Below are 25,541 nucleotides of genomic sequence, written 5' to 3' on the forward strand. Positions count from 1 at the left end.
TTAAGAAACATTGATATTTACCAGAACTTCCAATTTCCATTATGTGTATCTAAAAGCACTCAAGACATGTACCCTTCTATTAGCTCTTTATTCTCAATGCTTCGATTAGCTTTAAAGTTGAAAATGTGATATTGCCACACGGCTACCTGTCTTCCTATTACAAGAGTTGAATTAACAACCCTAAATATACAGTTGTCCATCATTGTCAAAATGTTTCCTGATTTATTGACCTTACCACGCACAAAATAAGAAAATCAATGAACGTACCAAGGATTTGAGCGATCACTTCGACGATGCCTCCCTTGTTTTTGCTGACCTCCGTAGTGGGATCAGCCTTCACGCAGCTTGAAACGACAGGATGGTTCTGGTTCAAGAATTGGTCCATGAGTGCGATGCACGAACTTATCCGCTGAGGCACGGTGCCGGCAATAGTAGCATCATCCCCCATTTTTTCATGGAATGCACCTACATCAGCGATGGCACCCCACTGGATAGCTATTCCTGCAGCGTTCGAAATAAATCTTGTTCGGTGCCACATTTTTGGTGCCGCATTGGATTGTTTTGATTGCGGCCACAAGTCTGACTTCACTGCAAGTGATATTGCTATTGCGAAAAATTAAACTCGTAGGTCTAATTTCTGAACAAGAAAGCAGTAACTGTTTGAATGTTTGCACGGGGTGGACTGTTATACCCTAGGGTTTTTTTCTGCGTCTCTCATGATTATATGGCGGTTTCGGGATGCTAAACCCCATATATTATTATTATATCTTAGAGTTTACTAACCCCCAAGTGAAGTTGCTGGGAAAGGACTGGGACTTGGTCTCGGTAATGCAGGTTCCACAGGTATGACGCTGGGTTGTAATGGTTGGCCCTCGAAACCAGAGTATGACTTGGAGTTCGCAGACGCGTGCTGGAGGGTATGCCGTTTGCGTTTATGCCGCAAGTACCCCTGTATCATGCACGCTGAAAGTTTTGAGTACCGTCCAAAGTGTAGTATTCAATTTGGTTTTACCCATATCGACTATCCTGAGAGACTTGAATAACAGTCATAATGCTTACGTTTGAAAATTGGGCAGATTTAACGTATTGTAGGGATCAGCAAGACAGCATTTTGATCTGTTACTTTGGCTTCCTTTTGAACTTCCCTACAGCGCTGCACTTGAAGCGTCTTTGTCTAGTGTTGCATCCTTTCAGGATGCAGCACTACACATGTACCCACGAGCAAAACTTTATGGACTGTAAGGTATTTTACGGGTTGGATAACAGCATCCTAGCATCAGGTGCCTGTTCATGGCTTTCCGGAGTGCAGCCAGCTGAGTCGCCACTGTGGAAGTACATTGATTCAGATTGGCAGAGGCGGTTGCGTTGACTAGAAGTATCCGTACACCTTTAACATATGATCGATCTCTGACCGCGTTAACATCTTCTAGGGCCAATTATACGAAGCTCGTTTTTGAACTCCGACATGTCCTGACTATATATAGTGCAGTAAGGAAGACTGTGTGAGTCACTTATGGAAAATACCCGCACAACATGTATTGCAGTATGTGGCCATGCATTACATATTTCTAGTGCGAATTAGGGCAAGGCATAAGCAACAAGAACATTACATTATTTTCTTAGAGGGGGGGGGGGATGAGCAGGGAACCATGCTCACCATACTTTCACGCCTCCTAATGCTAAAGTCGGTATGTATCAAACTAAGGAGACGACTTCGAGAGCGCTACAATATGGGCGGCTTTTTTGGGTAAGCACGCAGGCAGGCAGGTATGTAGAAACGATTGAAGCTCTCTTGGTTCCCCCGAAATTATTCGAATTTGAAAGATCATCAAAGTTCGAACTATATTTAAAAGGTTATAGGTGCAATGCTTTTTTTCGGTTTTTTTCCTATCGATTCTAAACAAATTATGTGTAAAAATGAGTCATAAATTTATCGCTGCTGTTCTTTTTTCATTATGCGGCGTCAATTATTGCCTTAAATCTTTGTAGCAGTTGTCATATACGTTATGCACATGCGTCATATTGGTGGTGTATTACTGCAGTACTTCTATTGAAGAGTTTAGCAGCAGCAGTCTCGAATTGTCACTGCTAATACCACAGTGAAAGGTTAGATCACAACACAATTTGTAAACTCTTGGTAACGCATTCCGTAATAACACAGGCTGAGAAACAGCTGCTGATTGACAGCACAGTGTCGTATAGACATTTCGCGGGTAAATGTACACTTTCATGTACCTTGTCTGCCTGAAAACGTAATAGCCAGCAACCTTATCAACCTCAAATGCAGAAACATGAGCCTTCAGATGCCGTTTCCAGTAAGCTCCCAGTCAAGGTTAGTCCTCATGTAAGGGCTGAATCTATGTACACGCCATCAGTATTTCTGGTACAGGGTTCTCAGAAATGTTTCTGCACCACATAAAGTGGACATTAGCTAATTTAAGCAAACATTCTTCTTTCTCTTGTAATACATCATTACATCAAGCGAGGTATACCAATGCGACGCCACTGCAACAAACGCATGTAGGCTGTCATCAAAATGGCACCCGCAATTGTCGACATTCCTTTGACTTTCATGTGCCAACACAGGTCTGTACATCATTACATCCTATTGAAGTACCTTGATGGCACATGTTTTTCCAGGGCATTGCAGTTTCATTTTGCCAACTTGGCTACTGATGAATCATTTTAGTGCACTAGCACAGTCTCTTAGTGGCAAATTGTTGCTTGCGCGGAAAAACTGCAGCGTAGTCTATTTAAGAAAATGTCTACAAAATATTCGAATTTAGGAGAAATGGTACACTCGTTCGCTGTCTTCACAATTGCTCCTTCTGTAGCAGCAAACATGTTATTACTAGAGATGTCAATCGAAGCAGCAACAAAGAACTATATTATTACGCGCAGAGGAATGGTTTAAAGGGGGTTTTTGAAAGGAAAAAGAGGCACAGAAGACCTCGGTGATAGCTGAAGCAGCGTCGTCGCTCTACCACTTTTGTCGGTTTTCTATGGCAGGGACAATTCACGACCAATTCACGACCGAGTGTGAAGGCGACCGCTGCCTGCCCTTTCTCGACGACCAGGTGGCAAGAAAGCGCAACGGCTTAGAGTTCTCCGTTCACAGGAAGCCCAACGCACTCTGACCGCTACCTTCAATTTGATTCTTCCCACCGCGCCTGCCACAAGGCGTCGGTTGTGACCACGCTACCCCAGAGAGCTAAGAACTTAAGCTCCAATGACCCGGAGCGAAAGAAAGAAGTGGCCCGCGTAATTGCGTACCTCAGAAAAACGAATACCCGAAAAACTTCATTCGAACCGCCACCCACTGCGCAGAGCAACAGAAGATACAAAAACCCCAATCAACCTTAATTGGCATCCCCCCGAAACGCGTACCGGTCACGTACATTCAGGGAACCAGCTAGATGTTGGCACGGATCTTCAAGAAGGAAGGGGTTCGCATCGCGCACGTGCCTTTGTGTACGTTGGGCCGCCTCCTGCCCCACCCGAAAGACCGGCCAACAAAGGACAGGACCCCCGTTGTTGTTTACAAAATTCTGTGTGCCAAGTGCCCTTCAGCGAGACAAAATACCTACCGGGACGACTGAAGCAACACGCCAACGATGTGCGGAAGCTCTACAAGATTGCGCAGTGAAGTCGCCAAAAATGCTGAGACGTTGGATCACCGGACAAATTTCAAAGCAACGGCCATCTTTGAAAGCGAGCCGAACTGAAAGATAAGGTTGCTCTTCGACTCAAGGCACATACAGAAGACAGCCCATAGCATCAACCGCTCTCTCGGAACTCTTCCCCCAGTGTATACACGTGAACTGCGCTCCACGCCAAAACGAGAGAGAGATGGGAGAGGCGGTCATTATCCGCTTCACGAGTGCTTTGAAGACGTCGCTGCTACGTAGTCCTGCAGTCACCCCTGAAGAAGGAACCAAGTTGGTTTCGAAACGTCAGATTTGTTCGAAAACTTTTCGTTGGAGTCTAAATCATCTCCCATTTTCATACCCAACCAGACAGACTTCGGTCGAACGTGTACATTCAAGCCATGAAATCCGTGGGAAACACAATATGATCGTCTGACCTTAGCAAAGTTATCAAAGGTGCAGGGAATTCTTTGAAGATCATGCTCAAAATCACAGCACAGAAACGCACCCAGCAACGAAAAATTAATTGATTGATTTGTGGGGTTTAACGTCCAAACACCACCATATGAATATGAGAGACGCCGTAGTGGAGGGCTCCGGAAATTTCGACCACCTGGGGTTCTTTAACGTGCACCTAAATCTGAGTACACGGGCCTACAACATTTCCGCCTTCATCAGAAATGCAGCCGCTACAACCGGGATTTGATCCCGCGACCTACGGGTCAGCAGCTGAGTACCTTAGCGCCACTAGAACAACGAGGGGGGGGGGGCAGTAACGAAAAATTACTTCGCTCATTTCGCTTCAGGTGACACGCAGAAATAGAAAAAAGAGACAGACGAGTGCAAAGTCTCGACCGTCTCATTGAATAGACGCAATCTGTTATTCAAGGTAACATATTATGTATATGTTATTGAGTAAACAATCTGTAGACGTAGAGTAAATGCAGGAGAAAGATCGCGCCAACCGGCTAGTCACGCGCAGCGACTGCCGAGCCCAGCTTATTTGACGGCCCGATCATGGTCACTAAAGAATATTTTTCAAATGAATCAGTTGTAAACAACGGCAATAAAGTTGTTACCAACCAACCAATCAGTTGTAAATCAGCACTTGTCTGTCTTTTTTCTGTCTGTCTTGGTGGCTCAGCTGCTTCGCTGGTTGCTGGATACAGTAGTACTAAGGCGCCCAGGTTTTACCACACGGCTATTTCCAAGTCGCCATTTCTGTAGTGATGACTCCACTCTTGTGCCTGTGTTTGCATGTTCAGTCTTTTACCAAGGGCATATTCCGAGTAGTGCCACGCTCTTTTATTGTAGACTCAGCCTGCAAAACTAGTATGCCGATAATAAGTGGTATGCATCAGCATACACCAGTGTAACGGAGCACTTTGGCACCCACTACTTAGTAGTCCATGTGATCAGATTACCAGTGGGATGACAGCAGGTGTAAGGGCCACACAAACCGAAAGCCTTCACCTTGTCATGAAGTGCTCTTACAAGCAGGAAGGTGAAAGGCTTCTCGTTTCTTTTACAGGTTAATAGTTCACAGGTACAGATGAAGTTAAGAATTTGTCCTTCCTTTCATATTTTTTTCTGCCTCCACAGCAGGCGACGGCATGGTGCCTCTTACAAACCAACACGTTCCCGAACCCGGTAACTCTTCACTACATCTACCCCGAGGTATACTAAGATTTGTGTAAGTTTTGGAATCAAAGGGCGGATCTCAATCATATAGTGTGGGCTTGCCCCTCAGTGACAGGGTAATATAAAAATACAACAATGGAGAGTAGTGGGAGACCGCACTTCTAAGCGCAGACCCAGAAGGGCAACTCGACGTCCTTCGGCAAGCCGAGGATACCGTCAGAGCTCAAGCCTCAAGGCTGCCACCTAGGCGAGACAAGGTTTTCACTTCTTGCCGTTTTTTTGTTTAATAAAGTTATTTCCTCCTCCTCCGCCCCCTCATGGGGTGGGAGGGCAACAGACAATAAATGTGGCTCTAAAGTGCTGTGTGCGTGCTCGCTAGAAGCAATAGTGATAGTGTTCACAGCATACTCTTCACATTAAGGTAAATCTACTATATTCTGCATTGACGCAGGTAGCAGCTTCAGCAGTCACAACATAACGTTGCATGTTCACGCTGCATTGTCAACTTTCGTCAGGTCTTGTGTAGCAGTTACTTGTCATTGCGTAGATGATTTCGTTTGACTGCTGGCAGTTTAGATCATCGATGGCTTCAAGCTCAATTGGGAGAGCAGCAATGTTCGAAAATAACTAAGCCCTGGTGATACATAATGAATGGTAGAATACAAAAAAGTTACTGGTATCTCACCCCATCCTCGTATAGCAGCGTTTGTAGTTAGTTGCAGATATTGGAGCACCATGCATCGATTAGATGTTCGCCAATCATACCTGTTGTATCGCTGTGTCACTGTATTGTAATATTGTTAGTTTGCAATTTTTTATAGTCGTGAAGTTTCATAAAAGCATTTAATTGGGCTGATTATCTATCCGGCAGCAGCATTCAAACTGCACCTACAATGCAGCAAATCCTTTAGTCATTTGCTTTTTCTTAAATACCAGGCTTTTTAAACACAAAACTGTTTGATGACAACGATGGCGTTGACTCCACGGACTTAATTCTGTCATGTATATGACGTTGTAAAATATATAACTATAGATCTTAAAGAAAAATTATGACAAAAAAGTTTCGCAGCTGGGCTTCGAACACGTGTGCCCGCGCTCGTGAGACGCTAACCACTAAGCCAAAGAGCCGACCTTCCCGCACGTGTTAACGACGAGCCATTTGAACACACCACGTACTGCTGGCGGGCCTCGGATCTCAGGAACTTCAGTGTGTTTTTTTCATCAGTACCGAGTTGCAATGACAGCCAAGCGTTTCGCGCGGAAGCTCTAAAGGCCTTGCCATTCGTACGCGTTGCTGCGCGTCAGCGCTTGGATTTCCCGCGCAATGCAGCGTCCTGTACCTATTAACGGAGAAGGGAGCGTTGCTTTGCGCAACCTCGTGCCCCCTCTCTCCATAGCGAGAGGGCGTGAAGCCATGTCAAAAACAAAAGAAGGAAAGCCACGCACCGACACGTTGCAACACACACGTATAGCTAGGTCTTGGATAGATGAATAGATGGATCTGGCTGTGCCCCTTAGATCAGGCGGCGGCTCACCCCACCTGGCCAATAAGTTAAGTGCTATCGCTATGTTTTGAAAGACTAAATTTTACTAGCGCTTTGATTTTAACCACCCAACAATCAGTCAGCCTCCTCCTGGCTATTTCTACCAGTTTAAAGTCTATTTTGCCTTCACTGTCCCTAAACTCCGATGCTTTGAAAAATTCTGTGCCATTCATCATTATCATCATCATCAGCCTGACTACGTCCACTGCAGGACAAAGGCCTCTCCCATGTTCCGCCAGTTAACCCGGTCCTGTGCTTGCTGCTGCCAATTTATACCCGCAAACTTCTTAATCTCATCTGCCCCCCTAACCTTCTGTCTCCCCCTAACCCGCTTCCCTTCTCTGGGAATCCAGTTAGTTACCCTTAATGACCAGCGGTTATCCTGTCTACGCGCTACATGCCCCGCCCATGTCCATTTTCTCTTCTTTATTTCAACTATGATATCCTTAACCCCCGTTTGTCCCCTAATCCACTCTGCTCTCTTCTTGTCTCTTAAGGCTACACCTATCATTTTTCTTTCCATTGCTCGCTGCGTCGTCCTCAATTTAAGCTGAACCCTCTTTGTAAGTCTCCAGGTTTCTGCTCCGTAGCTACGTACCGGCAAGATACAGCTGTTATATACCTTCCTCTTGAGGGATAGTGGCAATCTACCTGTCATAATTTGAGAGTGCTTGCCGAATGTGCTCCACCCCATTCTTATTCTTCCGGTTACTTCAATCTCGTGGTTAGGCTCTGCGGTTATTACCTGCCCCAAGTAGACCTAGTCTTTGGAACTTCAAGTGCACTATTAGCTATCTCGAAGCGCTGCTCCTTTCCGATGTTGTTGTACATTACTTTCGTTTTCTGCAGATTAATTTTAAGACCCACCTTTCTGCTCTCCTTGTCTAACTCCGTAATCATGAGTTGCAATTCGTCCCCCGAGTTACTCAGCAATGCAATGTCATCGGCGAAGCGCAAGTTACTAAGGTATTTTCCATTAACTCTTATCCCTAACTGTTCCCATTCTAGACTTCTGAAAACCTCCTGTAAGCACGCGGTAAATAGCATTGGGGAGATTGTGTCCCCCTGCCTTACACCCTTCTTGATTGGTATTCTGTTGCTTTCTTTATGAAGTACTATGGTAGCAGTTGATCCCCTGTAGATTTCTTCCAGAATGTTTATATATACTTCATCTACGCCCTGATTCCGCAGTGTCTGCATGACAGCTGATATTTCTACTGAATCAAACGCCTTCTCGTAATCTATGAAGGGTATGTATAGTGGTTGGTTATACTCTGAGCATTTCTCTATTACCTGATTGATAGTATGAATGTGGTCAATTGTTGAGTAGCCTGTTCGAAATTCTGCTTGTTCCTTTGGTTGATTGAATTCTAATGTTTTCTTTACTCTGTTATCAATTACCTTTGTAAATAGCTTGTATACTACAGCGAACAAGCTGATCGGTGCCATTACCATGGGCTAAAATATGCAGCTCATTACAGAACATTGTCTAATGTTCAGTTGTTTTTTCCTCTCCACACACACACTACATAACGTGCTTGTGTCTTCGTATTCGGCTCGGTACGTCTTTGTCCACAACACACCAACTGTGACCTCGAACACCAGAGAACTACTTCGAGAAGTATCGTAGATCTTTTCTTTAACAGTTTCCTGTTCGAAAGTTTGGTAAGTCTCTAGTGTATATTTCGTAATCATTCCAATTTTCCACATATCCCTCTTTGTTTCCTTGACCTTCTTTTTAACCAATGTTTCCTTTTCGCTTGGTAGTTTGCTGTTGTCTAAATATTTGCTTGAAAATTTTCTAGTTCGCTTCATCCGTTTAGTATCAACACTCTTCATCTAGAAGTACCTCAAAACTTTCTTAGCCCAATGCTTCACTTCCACTTTACTCAATCACTCCTCAAATTCTATCTTGCTGCTAGCTTTCCTGCACTCCAACGGTGTCCTTCCTATGTCACGCTATACCCCCTCATTTGGAGTGCTCCTGTGTGCTTCCAAAGAGTCTACCTATGCCACGTTGTTTAATTTCCAATCTTGCTTGCACCCCTGATCTTATGCACAAGGCCGCATTACCGAACGTCAAACCCGGAACCGTGACACGTTTCCAAATCCCTCTCACAACGTCATACCTGTTGTAGTTCGACAGTTCCCTATTTTTATTTCAGCGGCATTCATGTTAACTTTGGTCAATACGTATTTTTCGTTGTCTCTTAGGTACTCAGCGTTTTTATTTATCCACACACTCGTATATTTGTATTTATTCACCATATATAGCGTGGCTTTCTGTGTCCTATGCTCACTGCCTTCATTATCATTAAAAACCATGATTGCCATTTTTACCAACTGAGCTTCAAATTTAACCTATCTTCCTCATTACCACAGCTGTCGATCATTCACTGCAGATCTTCTTTTGTTCGGCTATTATTATTATATCATCTTCATTCATCAATGCTGGCAATGACTGTTAACGTGTTTTCCTTGCCTGGCAAAAAAGAGGCTCAATCCGAGTAAACTCCCTTCTGATTTGGCTTCTATTCTCTGGAGATACAGCATAAAAAACAAAGGTGACAATGGACATTCCTGTCGAAGCCCATGTTGTATCTCTATAGGTTCAGATACCTGTTCTTCCCATTTGATTACTACCTTGTTACTTTTACAGATATCCTTTAGAAATTAGTTGTTCCAACTTCCACATCTATAGTGTGTCCAGTATGCCCCATGAGTCTTCTTGAATCACACTATCGTAAGCTCCCTCTTTATCTAGGAATGCCAGCTACAGAGGCCTGTGTTCTTTTTCCGCTTTTTCAATACACTGCATCAATGAAAACAGATTGTCCTCCAAACGTCTTCGTTTACGGAACACATTTTGTTGTTCACTCAGCACCCCCTCATTCTCCATCCCTGTCTATAGTCTTTCCTTTATCTGCATCACCAGCCTGTTAATTACTGATGTCAATGTTATAGGACGGTAGTTGTTTATATTGGCTTTGTCCCTCTTTCTTTTAGAGATCATGCTGAGTCTGCTAAGTTCCCGCTCAACGGGAGCTTCACCATTTATTATTGCTTTTCTCGCTGCCTCTCCTAATGTCTGCTTAGAGATTGGTCCTCGTTTTTTTATTATCATGATTGGGATGCCATTAGGGCCTGTTGATGTGTCATTAGGAACCCTCTTCTCTGCCTTTTTCTATTCTCGTTGTTCCAGTGGAGCCACTGGGCTAACTGGTTCATCCTCATCTTGTACAGTGCATGCGACGCTTTCTTGGTATTTAAAAATTTGTGTGATCATTGTTCTTATATATTTCATTGCCACATACCTTTCCAGTCGAACCCCTTGAAGAATAGTTATAAACCTTTGTTCCATGCTTGTCTTGTTACATAAAGAATAGAGATGGTTCCGAAACTTTGCAGCTGCCTATATACCCTTTTTGTTTACTTCTGCCATCAATTGGGCCTTCTTTCTTCCAATATTTTTACTGGTCAGATTGAATGCTTTCCTTCTAAAACTAAAAAACTATATCGCATTTTTTATATCATCTTCCAGTTCACCCCTCTTTTTACCACACCTGTGTTCTTAGGAGGCTTCCTGACGTCTTACTAGGATTCCCTTAACTTCCTCACCTCACCAGCCCTTGGGATTGTGTCTCATTTTTATGGTTGATTTGAGTCGTACCTTAGCTAGCTCTAACTCAAGCATTCGAGTTTGATTTGTGTACGTTCACTTTGTTTTCTATCCTCGGTGATTGTTTCCTCAATGTATTTAGTTGCTAATTCAATTTGTCTTTCTGAATAAATATTACCTTGTGGTTGCTCATAATGCCTTCTTCCCATTCTCATTTCTCTTCCGAAACTCATCTTGATACGTTTGTGATCACTACCTAAGCTTTTGGACCCATACGAATCTAGTTTCATCACCCTTGACTGATCATACATCCTATGTGACATCGTTACGTATTCTATCGTCGACTGCAGCCTTCCCATTTCCCATATTAACTGTCCTTCGCACTTCTCGGTACTTTTTCAAATAATTAAATTATGCCTTTCACGCAAATCCATGGGCTTTCTGCCTAATGGGTGAGCATACCCATCAATATCTTCCATGTGTTCATTCATACCTCTTAAAATAACTACTTCGCACTCTTCTCCTAAGTCTTCAATGTCCTTTCCCATGCAATGCACCATTTCTTGGTTTTCCTCTCTGGCTTTTGCTCCTGTCCACAAGTATACAAAACCCAGAAGTGTCATCTGCCCTGCCACTTTCCCTTTTAGCAATAAATGTTCCCTGCACTCCTGCTTTACCCTTTGCCGCTCTGTACTTTTATAAAGAAATGCCCCAATAACACCCCCATTTCTGCTGCTTTATGTTTTATTGCAGTATTCTCATGCGTAGTCCCGATTGCTAGGTGGTTGTTCTATGTCCGTAAGATGTGTTTCTTCAAACCCATATACCATCAGTTTCTCCTTTCTTTGCTGTTCGTCTGTCTCTCCCCACTTCAACCTATTTTGCACACCTTCATGTTGACATACCCTAAGATCAGGCTGCGGCTTGGGCCACCTAGCCATAAAGTTAATTACTATCACTATGTGGTGAAGGATTGAATTTCACTCGCACCTTGACTGTAGCCCCCAATCAGTTAACCCCTCCTGTTTATTTCGACCAATTTAAACTTTGTTTCGCCTTCACTGTTCCTAACCCCAATGCTTTGAAAAATTCCGCAACATTATCTTGGACTATATGGTGGAGCCTTTTACAGAACATTATCAAATGTTCGGTCGCTTCCTCCTTCTCTCCACATGCAGGTCATCGTTCCGCACTGCTATGGGCGCACGCCTCTACAGGACATGGGCCAAGTGCGTATGGAGATGTTCTCTAGCGTGGTGGCTCACTCGCGCGGGGGCTTATTTCGTGATTTGGGCAATTTTTACCTTTTGTGCTTCCTGCGCAAGTTTGTTTCGAAATTGCAGCAGGTACAAAGAGAGCGAATGTCGATTCGCTTGCTGCCACAGCCGCGTTTTCGAAAGGAGCGCATTGCTCACACACGAAACCAGAATTATGACAGCCGTTCGCGCTCATTCTGTGTGTACCTGTGCATTCATTTTGTGCGTCGTTGTTTCTGTTTAATTTTATAGGTAGGTTTTAACGTCCCAAAACAGCCATATGAATATGATAGACGCCGTAAGGAGGGCTCCGAAAATTAAGACCACCTGGTTCTTCTTGTTCTTTAAGTGCCGAGGTGACAGCTGTTTTTGCGCACTCGTTCTGTGTATTCTCATTTATTGCGGGATTTATACCAGAGGTGTGTGCTACAAGTTCTTAGCTGCTTGCCCTCCTTTGCGAGACAATGCAATTTTGTTGCTGTAGCACGCATTATTCACCATTGAGGCGAAACAATGCACAGTTAACGCTAAACTTTCTCTCTGAGGATAGGTTTCACTTTCATGTTATACGGATTCGAAAAAGAGGGATAATCGGTGCTTTTTTTTCACTTTCTTGACTTCCCTCTTCTGTCCACGTTTGCACTGAACCTTTTCATTTGCCTCTACTGGCTCCCACGGCTAGCCACACTTCGCTGCAGTCGCACAACCAGCTACAACCATTCCATAAACGACAATCAATTCCAGAAAAGTTTGCTTCAACTAACATATTTGCCACCTTACATAATGCTTCTTTGTCGGAGATAAATATACTCAAACACAAGAAGTGTGTCAAGTGAGTAGATGACTCCACTTGTACCTCGCATCAAAAAATTTTTTGCTGTGCTTCAGCGGAAAACTTCTGCTTAGGACACCTACAGTTCATTTTGCAAGGTGAATTGGAAGCCTGATGTTCGTTCAATGATGACCTTGTAAAGTGGGTGGGTAGCCACTTAATCTTAAATGTTTAGAAAAAGAATATAGATACCAGCCATTTCATACACTTCTTCGTACTTTTCACAATAAGCTCTCGTTCTTCTCGACACATCTGCAAAGCACGAAGTGGACACTCTTCCACGAGACGCACAAAATTATCTAGAGCCGTTGTTTTTAAACGCATGTCCGCGGACCCCTGGATGTCTGCAAAGTCATTGCGGCTGGTCCACGGAACCCATTCTAGAAGGAGAAATCCCACGAATAACGTTTTCTGCAGCTGCACTGTCACTTGACATCCATCCCTTCAAATGTTCTTTTTTTTTGCTTATTTCACCTTCACTGTTCAGCACAGGTGACATTTCATTACCTTTTTCTACGATTTGACTAAAAGCTTTTGTTGTACTTTTCAGTGACCTTCGAACCCGAGCATGCATTTTCGTGCTCGCGAAGAGCGCAATCAGGCATAGGTTGATAATGTCTGCAGAATGCCCGAAACATTTACAAGGCGTTGAGGTCTAGCTGACATGTCCTCTTAGTGTGACTAACCTTTGCCATAAGGAAATAAAAAATATCTCTTCCACGCTGCATGTAGTGTTAATATGTGACACCCCCACCATCTCTTTTTTTCTTTCACTGTAAGGGTCCCCTAGTAATTTCCAGCAGTCCCCCAAAAGTCTCCAAAAACAAAATTTACGATGAGAGCATTATGATTTATTGCCTCATGCTCAAATCTGCCGTCCCTGTATGCGCGCCCTGGCACGATGTCGGGTGACCACCGGGGCGCGCCAATAGACACCGGTCACGTCAGACTCAGCAGTGTTCACGCTTCCTTCGCATAGCGTCGTTGTGCCCATCGTGTCTAGTAAGGTAACAGACACGCGCGCGTCACGCTCCCTTTTGACCAACCCGTCTCAATGGGTACAATTATTCATTGAACACGCTTCGGTATTTACACTCTGTCTTTGCATTTTTGTCATTTCTAGCAAATAGCTGTCACCTGTAAGAAACACTTACCGGGTAGTCCCTGTGCAGCTCGAAGCTCACAGACGCGTTCCAAGGCTGAGTTGGCGTAGCCGTAGTTAGTCTGCCCAACGTTGCCTACGCCAGACGCCAGGGACGAGAAAGCGATGAAGTGGTCGAGCTCCGGACACATCTTACGGGAGAATCGATCCAAATTTCGGGTGCCATCAATCTTGATCTTGAACACAGTCTCAAAGGCTTCAGCGGTCTGGTTCTCAATAAGCCCGTCACGAAGCTCCTGCATTCATTGAAATATTCTGTCAAAGTGTCTCATCGCAACTGAACAAATTTGACCAATCTGACAATCATCTGACAATATTTCGATACGCGAGGAGGGGAGTTTGAACAATGTACCACATTTATGATAATGAATCCTACAATCTTGTGAACTTCCGTCAAATAGAAGAAGAGATGCCAGTTTATACCTGTGTATACCAGAGTATATTGCAGGCAGCAGACACCAGTGCAGTATATACGAGTTCTCTTTGTGAAAGTATGAATTGTATGGTGTGATTACCGCATGATTGTCTTGGATTTACTTTCGTAGAGTTACTGATGTTTGAAGTTTCAAAAATGATATTGTTACCCGGCGTTTGTGCTGCACTAGAAAAAGAAGGAAGAAGTGAAAGGGAACGAAGGAAGAAGAAGATCTCTCTTGCATCCTGGTCCTGTATGGCTTGTCATCCGAACCGCGTACCAATAAACCCTCCAACGCCTACTTGAAGACGTAAAAGAGTGGTAGAGGAGCTGGGTATAACAACCAACAACGAGCCGCTACCCTTAGGACTTCACCGAAGTAGTCGCCTCACCAGCCTGCCTCCTTCCTTGCCGACCAAGTCCAATAACAGAGGCACTTAGGAACCCGTGGCCAGCACTACTTGGCTGCACCTCAAAGAGCCAAGGCCCTTCTCAGGGAAGGCGACTCAGGACGCAGATGACTGGCTCAAGCATTACAAGTGAATGAGCAACTACAACAAGTGGAACGCTGCCTCCCAATTATAACGCGTGGTTTTCTACCTCACTGATGTTGCCCTCATTTGGTACGAGGACAACGAAGATATTCTAACTACATGGGACCGCTTCGTTGAGGAGATCAGGAAGTGTGTCGGTAACTCAGCTGAAAAAAGAAGCGCGCTGAGCAGAGTCTTGCACAGAGAGCCCAGCTACCCGACGGGACCTGCACTGTATACACCGAAGAGATCTTGAGCCTGTGTAGGAAATTTGATCCCAGCGTGTCTGAAGTCAACGACCCGTCGGACTCAACCTTGTCGCTGGAAATTCTCGAAAATGAGTCGCCGAAGCGTATAACGTACGTCGTTTTAGCTTGGTGCATTTGTGGACTCCATTGGTCATTCTATCCACAATCATGTTTGCATGCATTGGTGTTCCGCTGCTATGTAATAGCAGAAATGGGAAACCCTAGCCGAAGTCAAGAGTCAAAGGAACAGTTGGCCCTGTAGGGCACACGGTTAAAGTTTCTCTGGTTCCGAGAGTATGTTTTGCATTTGCAAAATAACGACAGCTGTCATGATTTGTAGCAACCATGACCTTTTCTAAGCAGCCATTTGTTGGGACTTATAGAGTGCAAGTACATAAAGCCCATCTTATGCATCATTTTGCTATAAGGCTCTTTAAGAAATACTAATATCTACGGAGATGTAACATGCAACTCTAAAATGTACATTATGGCTGAAGTGTTAATTATAAGATGCGCTAATAAAATCTACGCATTTCCGCTCAGCGTGAAAGCTGTCGGAAGTAATCACGTAGTAGTGAAAAATCGAATTGCTGCGCAAACTTGAAGAAAAAAACAAGACAGACAGGAAAGAGCGCAGTTCTTCTGCGCTCTTTCCTGTCTCTCTTGTTTTTTTTTTCAAGTTTGTGCAGCAATTCAATTTTTCAAGTATGAACCAACTAGTCTGCAAAAAAGTATTGCTTCAACGTAGTAGTGATTCGCCTGCCCTTTGACGACGCTGGTGTTCCAAAAGGAAGCCCGCTCTGCGTCTAAGCTGAAATGGAAACCTTCAGTATTAATGAAATGAAGTCGCATAATCACCTGCAATCTCTCTCTGCATTTCCCTTTTCCTTAAGTTCACTTCACTTCTCCTCCCCATCACTTTTCTTCCCCACCTTGCTATACGCGTATATGCTTTGCTTGTCCGCTATCCCCTCCCTTCTCTCTAATTTTGTTTTATCTTCCACACGTCGATCCTCCTCGCTATCACTTCCATATCCCAGATTTTTTCATTGTACGCTAATGGTGCCTATGTTATGCTTTACCTTTTCCTACCTCCTCGAGCATTCTCTTTCCCACCATCTCTCTGTACTGCGCAACGCTTGTCTATATTATTAATGGTTTTGATAAAGCAAACAATGTGCACCGAGCAAATAAAAAAACGACGTTCTTAAACGACATGGTTATGTCTGCGTGACGCAATTCATATTAGATTGCAAGAAAAGGCAGCCAAGCCCCAAAGCGCTCCGCACTTAAGCACTTGGGATGTCTTTTTGTCGCTGAATGGATGCCATCTTGCGCTAAAAATAAAGTGATGATTGAGTTCTCCCCAAATTCAATTCCTAATTCCTAAACCTTGGCGCTACTTTGGTGAAATGCCCATTAACTAGTTGCGACACCAAAGTAAATAATAGTTTGCTCTTCCTCACCGGTCCTCCGTCAGTCCTCACCATATTGCCCAGAACCGCCGTCGAGCCTAGTGATCGCCCTCGACACATATCTGAAAAGCAGCAACTTTCCGCAGGTGCCAAGCTCTAAGGAACCCAATTTTATGGCTCATATAAATATTGTAGTACTTCATGTGGCTCCACTAGCTAAATAATTTGTACATTAAACAATGGGAATAGACCTAAAAGCGCAGTGTGGAAGTAAAGATTCACAAGTGATATTCTGTACTGTGTAGGAACTGTTATGATTCACACTGTGCTGAAGTAATTTAAAATACGACTGTGCTTTAGAAACCTGGTACCTATGTCGCAGTTGATAGAAGCACTATAAAGATGATTAAGATTGCAAAAGCACAATTCGTCACGTGAAAAATGGTGTCCACATTGCACCACTTGTGAGCAGTGAGGCTAATGAAACAGTGAATACTTTTAACGTTAGGACGCAGTTTGGTCAAATGCGCCTAAAATCAAGAGGAACGTAAAGTTAAATGCCCTATATCGAGAATGACTAGGTGCTTCTAAAAACGTCATGTGAGTCATATAGCTCTGGCATCGGGCATTATGAAAAATTCAGTGCTTGCATCTCCTTAGCAGACTTTGCCGGTCTGGTTTCAAAATTGCTACTTACAACTGCTAGGATGAAGATGCCTCCTACGGGTCCCATGGCTGTAGCTTCTTCAAAGACCTTTTGAGCACCGCCCTCCTCAGAAGCGTCGATCTTCCTCACAATGACGTTGGCCCCAGCCTTACGGAAGCGATGAAGACAAAGCCGCTGGTATCCAGTGCGCACTCCTGAACGGGTGGTGAGGAGAAGCTTCCGACATCCGCGGTTAACTATCCACTCTGCGAGCTCGAGGCCGAAACCACCCAGACCACCGGTGATGACATACGACTTGTGCTCATAGAACCACGTGCGTGCTGTGGCCTCGACGACCAGTGGTGTGGGCGCTCCACATGCCTGTAAGCTTTCTTCGGGTTTGATCTGCGTGTGTTTAACAAACTTTAGTTTAATCGAGATGTTGAAAGGAACGTGTTGCGAATAATGTTTACCACGCCACCAATGCCATTCCAAAACGCTCGTTGATGTGAACGAGTCATAAGTAACCAAACGCTCACTAAAGGGGACACTTTAAGCACAAAAGCCCACAGGCCATTAAATAGGCATAAAAGGGGGTGAGACTTGCTGTAGTCTCTTTGTTCAAAATGTGCACTTATCTTGTTATCTGTGTAACATGATTGTATTTACTTAGCGAAAAGTGTGCCACAATAATAGAAAAACAAACCTTTTGTATGCATCAATGCAACACATTCTATGACATTGAGTCAATCAATACAGGATTGCAAGATATCACATATTATCAACTTCTTACTCACTGCAAGTGTTACAATGCAAATAAAGCTCTTGTTTCTAAATGTTTTGCCTTAGGACCACAAAGAGTCTGTGGGCACTCAAGTAAACATTATTCACTACAACCTTGTGCGTGGGCTTACCTCAGAAGACGTATTACATTTGTTGTTCCGAAAGAAACGTGATTAGGAGATAAAATCTTTTGGTAAAATTAGAAACATTTCTTCAAAAGAGAAACCACTTGTCTTGGATATATATTAACAGCCTTAGAAGTTTGATTTTTTTAACCGTCGAATAAAATAGTGCGGAAAGTAGGTCTTTATTTTCTCGAAGTTGTTAGAAAGGAGAATTATCGTGTTTGTTACCATTTATCGTGAGTGTGCACAGAATAGTTCAGTTCGTTTACTTTATCAACTATGTATCCCTAGACAACGAAGGTACACTAAAACTTCAAGTCCGTTCTTTCTTTGCTTGTGAAATATCATGAAGAATCTAGCTTTTCGCATATTATACGTCATTACCCTTTCATATTTACACAGCATAAGAGTTTTCATGTCCTATCGTGCTGTTGAATTAGTGAAGACCTCTTCAACCTAAATGCATAAATTTTTTTATGAGCTCACCTCGAGGACTATTTTACCGATGTGCTTTCCTGAGGTCATGAACCGGAATGCATCCTCAACTTCACCACACGGGAACAAGACGGTGTCAAGTGGTCTCACGGCTCCCGATGCAATACCAGAGCGAATGAAGTCAGCGATGCGACTCCTTTCTTCGACGGCATTAGAGTCATCACTGTGAAGCAGCTCGAAAACCACTCCGTGAAATGTGACGCCCTTCAAGAACACAGACATTTTCAATGGCGAGTCATTAAACAAGTCGGCTTTCCCGATCTCAAGGAAGCGACCATGGTTTCTGAGGCAACAGACGCTGGCCTGGAGCTTGTCCTCTGCTAGCGAGTTCAGCACAAGGTCCACACCTGGCGAAAGAGTAAGCATGGTAAGAAAATTAGACGGCTGCTTACATCACAAAGCGGTACATTTGAAGCTTAGCTCATCTTGAGGACATACTTCCCTTATTACTTAGTGAGCAAGTCTCCTGACTGATGAAATGCTCCCTGGTCTTCACAACGCGGATATAGTAGCCCGTTAACTTAATCACGTGTCGTATGCTTTACAAAGCAATGCAGATCAGTGTCGTAGCATAAAACGACTACAGAAAAAGAGGAGGTGGTGCTAATGTGAACGCTTTCTAACGCAAAATTTTCATTTTCATAACAGTGTGCAACATAACTGTTGCGCGTTTCGTTGTATTACTTCGAGATTGTTTTTGAACATTTTTCTCATGGGGTGAGAAATAAATGTACAAGCAGCACTCGAGTTTTTCTTCGTTTCCTAATTGCTCTGGTCTGGACCCACCAACGACTGCGTCCGGCAAGGCAGTTTCGTTGTTATGAATGTTGACCCGAATGTTGCGAATCACCGCTGCGGCAGCCGCATTCCGATGTAGGCGCAATGTTTCGAACACATGTACTCTTATTTAGGTTCTCGTTTAAGAACAACTAGATGATTAAAATTTTCGCAGTCCTCCAGTACAGCGTCTCTCTTAAATATAATACTGTTGTCATGTAGGCTGAATCTCCTACAATGCCTACGTACGATACCAGCAGACTGGTTTACGTTTTATTTAGCTTTCTAAATGCGAAGCATTTCTTAGCGAACGTCGGCTACTTTGTGCGTATCTATCTATCTATCTATCTATCTATCTATCTATCTATCTATCTATCTATCTATCTATCTATCTATCTATCTATCTATCTATCTATCTATCTATCTATCTATCTATCTATCTATCTGTCTATCTGTCTATCTATCTATCTATCTATCTATCTATCTATCTATCTATCTGTCTATCTATCTGTCTATCTGTCTATCTATCTGTCTGTCTGTCTGTCTGTCTGTCTGTCTGTCTGTCTGTCTGTCTGTCTGTCTGTCTGTCTGTCTGTCTGTCTGGCCGCCTACGACTTATAGCTCTCCTGGCCAATTCGATAATGCTATCAATACCAAACTTGGTATGTTATAACTTGACCTTATGAAGAACATATTTCACTAGTCATAACATGAAAATCACTACATGGATTTCATGAATGTCATGATTTGCATTTCATGGTCCTGCAGCTCTCGCGGTGGTTTCGTTCGCATGTGATGTTGCGAAACTGGTATGGTATGACATGGTTGCATGGCGAACACAAGCGACAGACCCCAACATAAAAATCATGACATGCATGCCAAGCAACAAGGTGACTACATGCTACGCTCATAACGCTAGCGTCACATATACCAAAGTTGATATTACGGTACGGGAATGGATGACGAAGGTATGTGACTGGTGCAAACATGATAATCATTAGATGCGTGCCATGTAACAATATGCGTCCATGCCACGCTCATGATGCGCAGGCAGCTCTTTCGCTAGCTTCACTGATACCAAATTTGGTATTACGGGACGTGAATAGATGATGAAGGTATGATGCTGGTGCAAACATGATAAACATGAGACGCGTGTCATGTAACACCGTGACTACATGCCACACTTATGATGCGCTCGCGGCAGTTTCGCTAGCTTGATATATGCCAAATTTGGTATTACGTGACATCAAGGAATGCCGAAGGTATGTGACTGATGAAAATATGATAATCATAAGCTTCGTGTCATGTGAGAACATGGCTTCATGTCACAGTCAAAACGCCTATACATTTCGACGTAACGCGGCGTGCGTGCTAACCGGCGTTCAATTCGTCGGGTCTCGCCGGCGTCACCACACAGGCACTGGTCCCGCCATATGCTCGCAGGCACGCGCCACGCTTCGTTGCTTTGACATACGTGTTTCAGCGCACCCGGCGTACCTCCGTCACAAAAAGAGGGAGACGCAGTGTTGTCTGGGTAACGCATCGGCGCGAAATACAGCATGTGGCTATTCGCTGCCAGTTGACGTTGGGTTGCGCCGATGGACGCTGGTGGCGCCGGTCGCGACTGGCGTCAAACTTTAGCGTGCTCGCGTTTTGCTAACGTAGCGTTGCGGAGCCAAGCATGCGCGCGCGTCAACGCTCCAGTGGGATTTATTGGGCCCTTTATGATGCGCTCGTGGCCATTTTGCTAGCTCCCGATGTACCGAATTCGGTTTTACGTGACGTCAATGGGTGACGAAAGTACATAACTGGTGCAAACTTGACAATCCTGACAAACGTGTCATGTAAGAACATGACAACATGCTACACTTATAGCGTGCTCGCGGTCGTTTCGCTAGCTCCATATATACTAAATTTGGCATCACGTGACGTGAATAGATAACGAACGTAAGCGACACATCCAAACATGATAATCATGACACGTAAACGATGTACGGCATAATTTACCTCCATCTCGTAACATTGTGCTGATTTTTGAGTGACATATTAACCTTCCGCATTCGTGCTTCGCATATCATCAAATCCCACTGTACGTGGTATCTGCCAATTTTTTACTCAACTTTCTTGCGCTTTGCGTTTTGATTGCAAAAGCGAAAACTTGTGAGATGTCAACAAATTTAAATAATGCACGAAATAAGCCTTCCAGTTCAATAACAGGTTGTGGCCACTATAATGATACGAGGTGACTATCGGGATATCTGCAGCTTCAGCGCAAACTGAGCAAAGACCACACAAGTACAAAGCTATGAACTATCTGCCTACGATTTCTCAAGATACAGAATACTGCCGACGGGATACAGAATACTGCCAAGATACAGAATACTGCTGACAGAGAGTCGGTTAGCCTATAGGTTTTCTTCCGAACTCGCACATCGCCTGTGTGCCTACTATCTCTATGCTCTTTTCGCGCGGCGGAGAAGATAAGATTGTTTCAGCTCTTCTGGACAAGTGTTCTACGACAGCGTTTACCATTTTTATTCGCATGTAGTTATATCTTGACCTGGCTCATGTTATCAATTTCTTTTTTACACAATAAAATTACGGCGGTGAACATACGCTTGACAGGCCAATGTACCTTCTCTCGCGATTACAGATAAATATTTACTATTGGACACACGTTCCAGCCAAAATACGTCGTTTCCTTTTAATTTTCCTTAAAAAATTCTGGCTGGTTTTATTTCAACAGTGCAGCAAGAGAGGGTGCGCGTCAGCGGAACGCCCTTACTGCATCTTCGGTTCACACACTGTGGAGAAATGCATAAAAGTGATATCGAATAGTTCAAGCAGTGACTTAGTTTTGTTATTGCAGCGAAGCCTTGAAAATATATAAAGCGTGGTCGTCTTCATTGCCTTGTAGTGGATCTCCTTTGGTTCCTTTCTTAGGGTCCGTGATTTGCCTTGAGTGTCGCCAATGTGCGTTGTCGTTGAATGCTCTCCAATAAACATCTTTAAAAAATGCGAAGAGTACTGCTCTCTCGAAATAACTTCGACCCCACTTGATGCCCCTGAATCTTCGGCACCGTACCTGCCATCTACGATGCCTCAGCACGCCAACCAGTAAACACCTTGTGCACCGCAAAAATGCACCATTGTTTCTTATGTGCGCGACGCACCAGTCATCACTGGCGCTGATGGCACCCTTGTGGAGGACTGCCTCCCTATCTATGAGCGGGTGAGCATCATTTATGAATGCGATCTGGGCAGAAAAACTGAGCAATGTAGACTTCAACCTCACGGCTGTCGCAAGCTTTTGGCAAAAATACGAAGCTTCAAATTTACCAACGGCGTGCGGTTTCAAGGCCACCATTATCGATGGGTTGGGCTGTCTCGCCGTTTGTAAGCCGGAAGCAGAACAAAAGTTATGCGAACGAGCTCACCAGGCTGGTTACTCTTTCGTGAGATTCCTCATAGATATATTTTACTTGTGCTAGAAAGCCACAGCGATGTTGGAGATGAGGAATGCTACGAAAAGCACCGCGATGATGCCGTCATGATGCTTATCGCCAAAAATAATTGCACTGTGGCACAGCTGATCACGCCATGCCGACGCTATCAGAAGCTCCATTGGCAGTGGTTGATGTCCCGTCGCCTTCGACCACGCGAAGGAGATGTTGCTGGCTTTTCGGCCAGTTCTGACTGCTCCATCTATCTTATTAAAATTATGTCATTCAGCTTAGTCGAATTTGCCCAAAAGATCTCTCTCAAGACTTTTGTTCATCCGCGGCATGTTTAACAGCCGTCAACTGCAGTTTTGCCTCCCCTGCGGTGAGCGATCAAGCAGTACATCGCAGTGGTCACTCTGAAATACACCAGCCCTCTCCTGTGCCTGCACCATTGAGTCTCGTGTGAGTTGTATTCAGGCCACCCCAAGCAATCTCTGAGCGTGCACCAATTAGTTACGCTGAAGACATCCCAGACCTCAGGCCTTCAAAGCGGTAATGACGCTTATATACGCCGACATGTAGCCAGACCACCCCAAGCAAACCCTGAGGGTAAACTAATTCATTACGCTGAAGACATCACCAGACCTCAGACCTTCACAGCAGTTATGGCGCTTACATACGCCGACATCAGCCATAGGTCCTGAATACAGCTAGGCAAGCAGTCACATACGCAACCACTTCTTCGATCTCGTCTTGCGACACCGATGAAACTCAACCCAGCAAACCCATGCCACTCTTCTAATGACTATTTGTTTTGCTTGTGGTTGCACCGGTCACAATGCGTGCATATTAAATCGCGTGCAATCGATTCGCGTCACATGAAACTTGGCCAGCCAGTCAAGCCACCCGTATCACACGAGCCACTGCCGCCTTTGTAGCCGACGTCACGCCCAGCTGTATCTACCTGTCATTCGCCATCTTCACAACAAAGGTCGTTGTCACCGATGCAGCCACGTTTTGTCGCACGAGACAAGGAGAAGTTCCTGTTTATCGCACGAGGGCTCCGGTGTTCACAAATTTAGAAACCCCTGAGGGAAGCCCACAGAATGTTGTAGATGTGTTTGTCGACGGTGTTTGTGCACCTGCTCTTGTGGACAATAGAACCACCGTTTCCTTTATAGGCGTAACGTTTATCCGCTTACTGTGAAAAGTGATGATGCCACTTTCTGGGTTGTCCGTCTGCACAGCTTGCGCTCAAGGAATCGATTATACACCAGCCTGCATCGGTCAAGTTTGCATTGAAGACGCTCTTGGCGACAAGAAATTGAAAAAAAAGTTGGCGAGTTCTTGCTATAGCATCCTCTAATGCGATTTTCTCTTCGACTGAGGCACTGCAAAATAATTCCAAACCAACCGAAGTACATCTCTTACCGTTCTCCAGTTGAACGTAGGGAGAGAGTTCATCGGCTTCGAGAAGGATACTGGTCAAGGAGGACACCGAAGTACCTCGAAACTCTTGAACAGCTGTGTCAGTCTACTGCGCCGGTCTCTCCGGCATCGTTCTCACAGGCAGGCTCCCTAGTTTGATTTGCGACCGCACAAGTAACTCAGGGCAGCACTGCTGTTTTTTTTCACCTCTGCATCTCTGTACATCGTTAAGTTGGTACGAGGCGAATGTCTTGGCAGAGAGCAATCTCTCAAAGACCCACACGTTTTCAATACACATGATCAGTTCTCAGCGCGTTAAGTGCTCTTTGCACGTCTGATTTTTGAATCACCAAGTAATTTATTTCCGAATAATTTTGTTTTTTCTATGTAGAAACTAATCTCGGCTGCACATACGCTGGTATGCATGAAATTGACACGAGCGCCCAGGAAATGGATAATAAAGCAGTTATATAAACATTTTTACTGATTTCGAGTACTTTTTATAAGAAAAATGTTAAGTAGTTTTGGTTTTTCCAATATCTCTGGCGACACTTACTGGCCCCTATGTAATGGCAGCTTCATCAAGAGTATTTCACGTTGAGCACCATTCCACTACACGTTTCTGTTTACTCCTCGCAGGGCTCATTCGGTGTTGCATAAGGCTCTTGCCAGACTTGGGATAAATGTTGTCCGGCTGCAGCTCAATTTGTAGCAAAATTTACCCCTCCCCCATACATTCAGCTTTTAGAGGCGAAGCTTCTTATAGTTGAGCTCAATCCGCTGTGCGGCGTGACCACTCTAAATCCAAATGCACACCTCTCTCTTTCTCTCTTCTCCTACGCTTGCTCTTCCTCTCTCTCCTCTAGGCATCCCTCCCAGCGGTGTTAACGCCTTCATTGCGCATGCGCGTCCTCTCCCCCTTCTCTCTCTTCTCGCCTACGCTCCCCCCTCTATAACTTTGAAGCGCCGATCCAGGCAGCGAATGCTAGCATACACTCGTTCCTCCCTATTTCTCCCCCAGGCGTTCCTCCCCGAGGCGTTTACACATTCATTGCGCATGCATCTCACCTCCCCACCTCTCGCCTCGCAACGCCGACGCAGGCAGCGCCGCTAGCGTGCTTTTTGATTTAAAACGTCACAGCTTTCCCACAAAGGCGAAGCAATGAACGCGATAGCTACAAATTAGAAGCTCACGCCCAGAATCTAAAGCAGATCAAAACGTGCTGCGTGTTTCTCACGCACAAAAACGCACGAAACGTACTCACAGGTACGAATGAACGCGAATAAGCGTCTCAGTTGTTACTTCGCTGTGTCTGAGTAGCGCGCTGTTCTCAAACGGAGACTGGAATGAGTGCAGTGACCTTTGTGTACCCGGTAACTACAGCAGATTAGTTCCATGTTAAGCCGGAGGCCAGACAAGACGTAGGATCCTCCCCTCTTCGCCACCGCAAAATAAGGGCGTGCGAGAAGCGTCGCTCCCCTTTTCTAAGCCAGGCAAAGTACGCGTGGAAGATTAGAGTGCCCGCCGCCAC

General features: G+C 44.5%; 1 protein-coding gene across 3 annotated transcripts in view; it reads right to left on the reverse strand.

Annotated features, from left to right (window-relative positions):
* Nucleotides 1-25,541, reverse strand: part of LOC119176344 (fatty acid synthase-like) — a 220,445-nt gene that overhangs the window by 3,743 nt on the left and 191,161 nt on the right. For all 3 annotated transcript variants that reach the window (XM_075890734.1, XM_075890733.1, XM_075890732.1), the window contains 4 exons: nucleotides 18,353-18,708; nucleotides 17,010-17,363; nucleotides 13,694-13,937; nucleotides 268-501 (listed from right to left, as the gene is read on the reverse strand). In XM_075890734.1, the coding sequence (XP_075746849.1) occupies nucleotides 268-501; nucleotides 13,694-13,937; nucleotides 17,010-17,363; nucleotides 18,353-18,708 (1,188 nt within the window). The remainder of the gene's footprint in view (nucleotides 1-267; nucleotides 502-13,693; nucleotides 13,938-17,009; nucleotides 17,364-18,352; nucleotides 18,709-25,541) is intronic.

The sequence above is a fragment of the Rhipicephalus microplus genome, chromosome 3 (assembly GCF_043290135.1).
Source record: "Rhipicephalus microplus isolate Deutch F79 chromosome 3, USDA_Rmic, whole genome shotgun sequence".
In the NCBI taxonomy this organism is placed as follows: domain Eukaryota; kingdom Metazoa; phylum Arthropoda; class Arachnida; order Ixodida; family Ixodidae; genus Rhipicephalus; species Rhipicephalus microplus.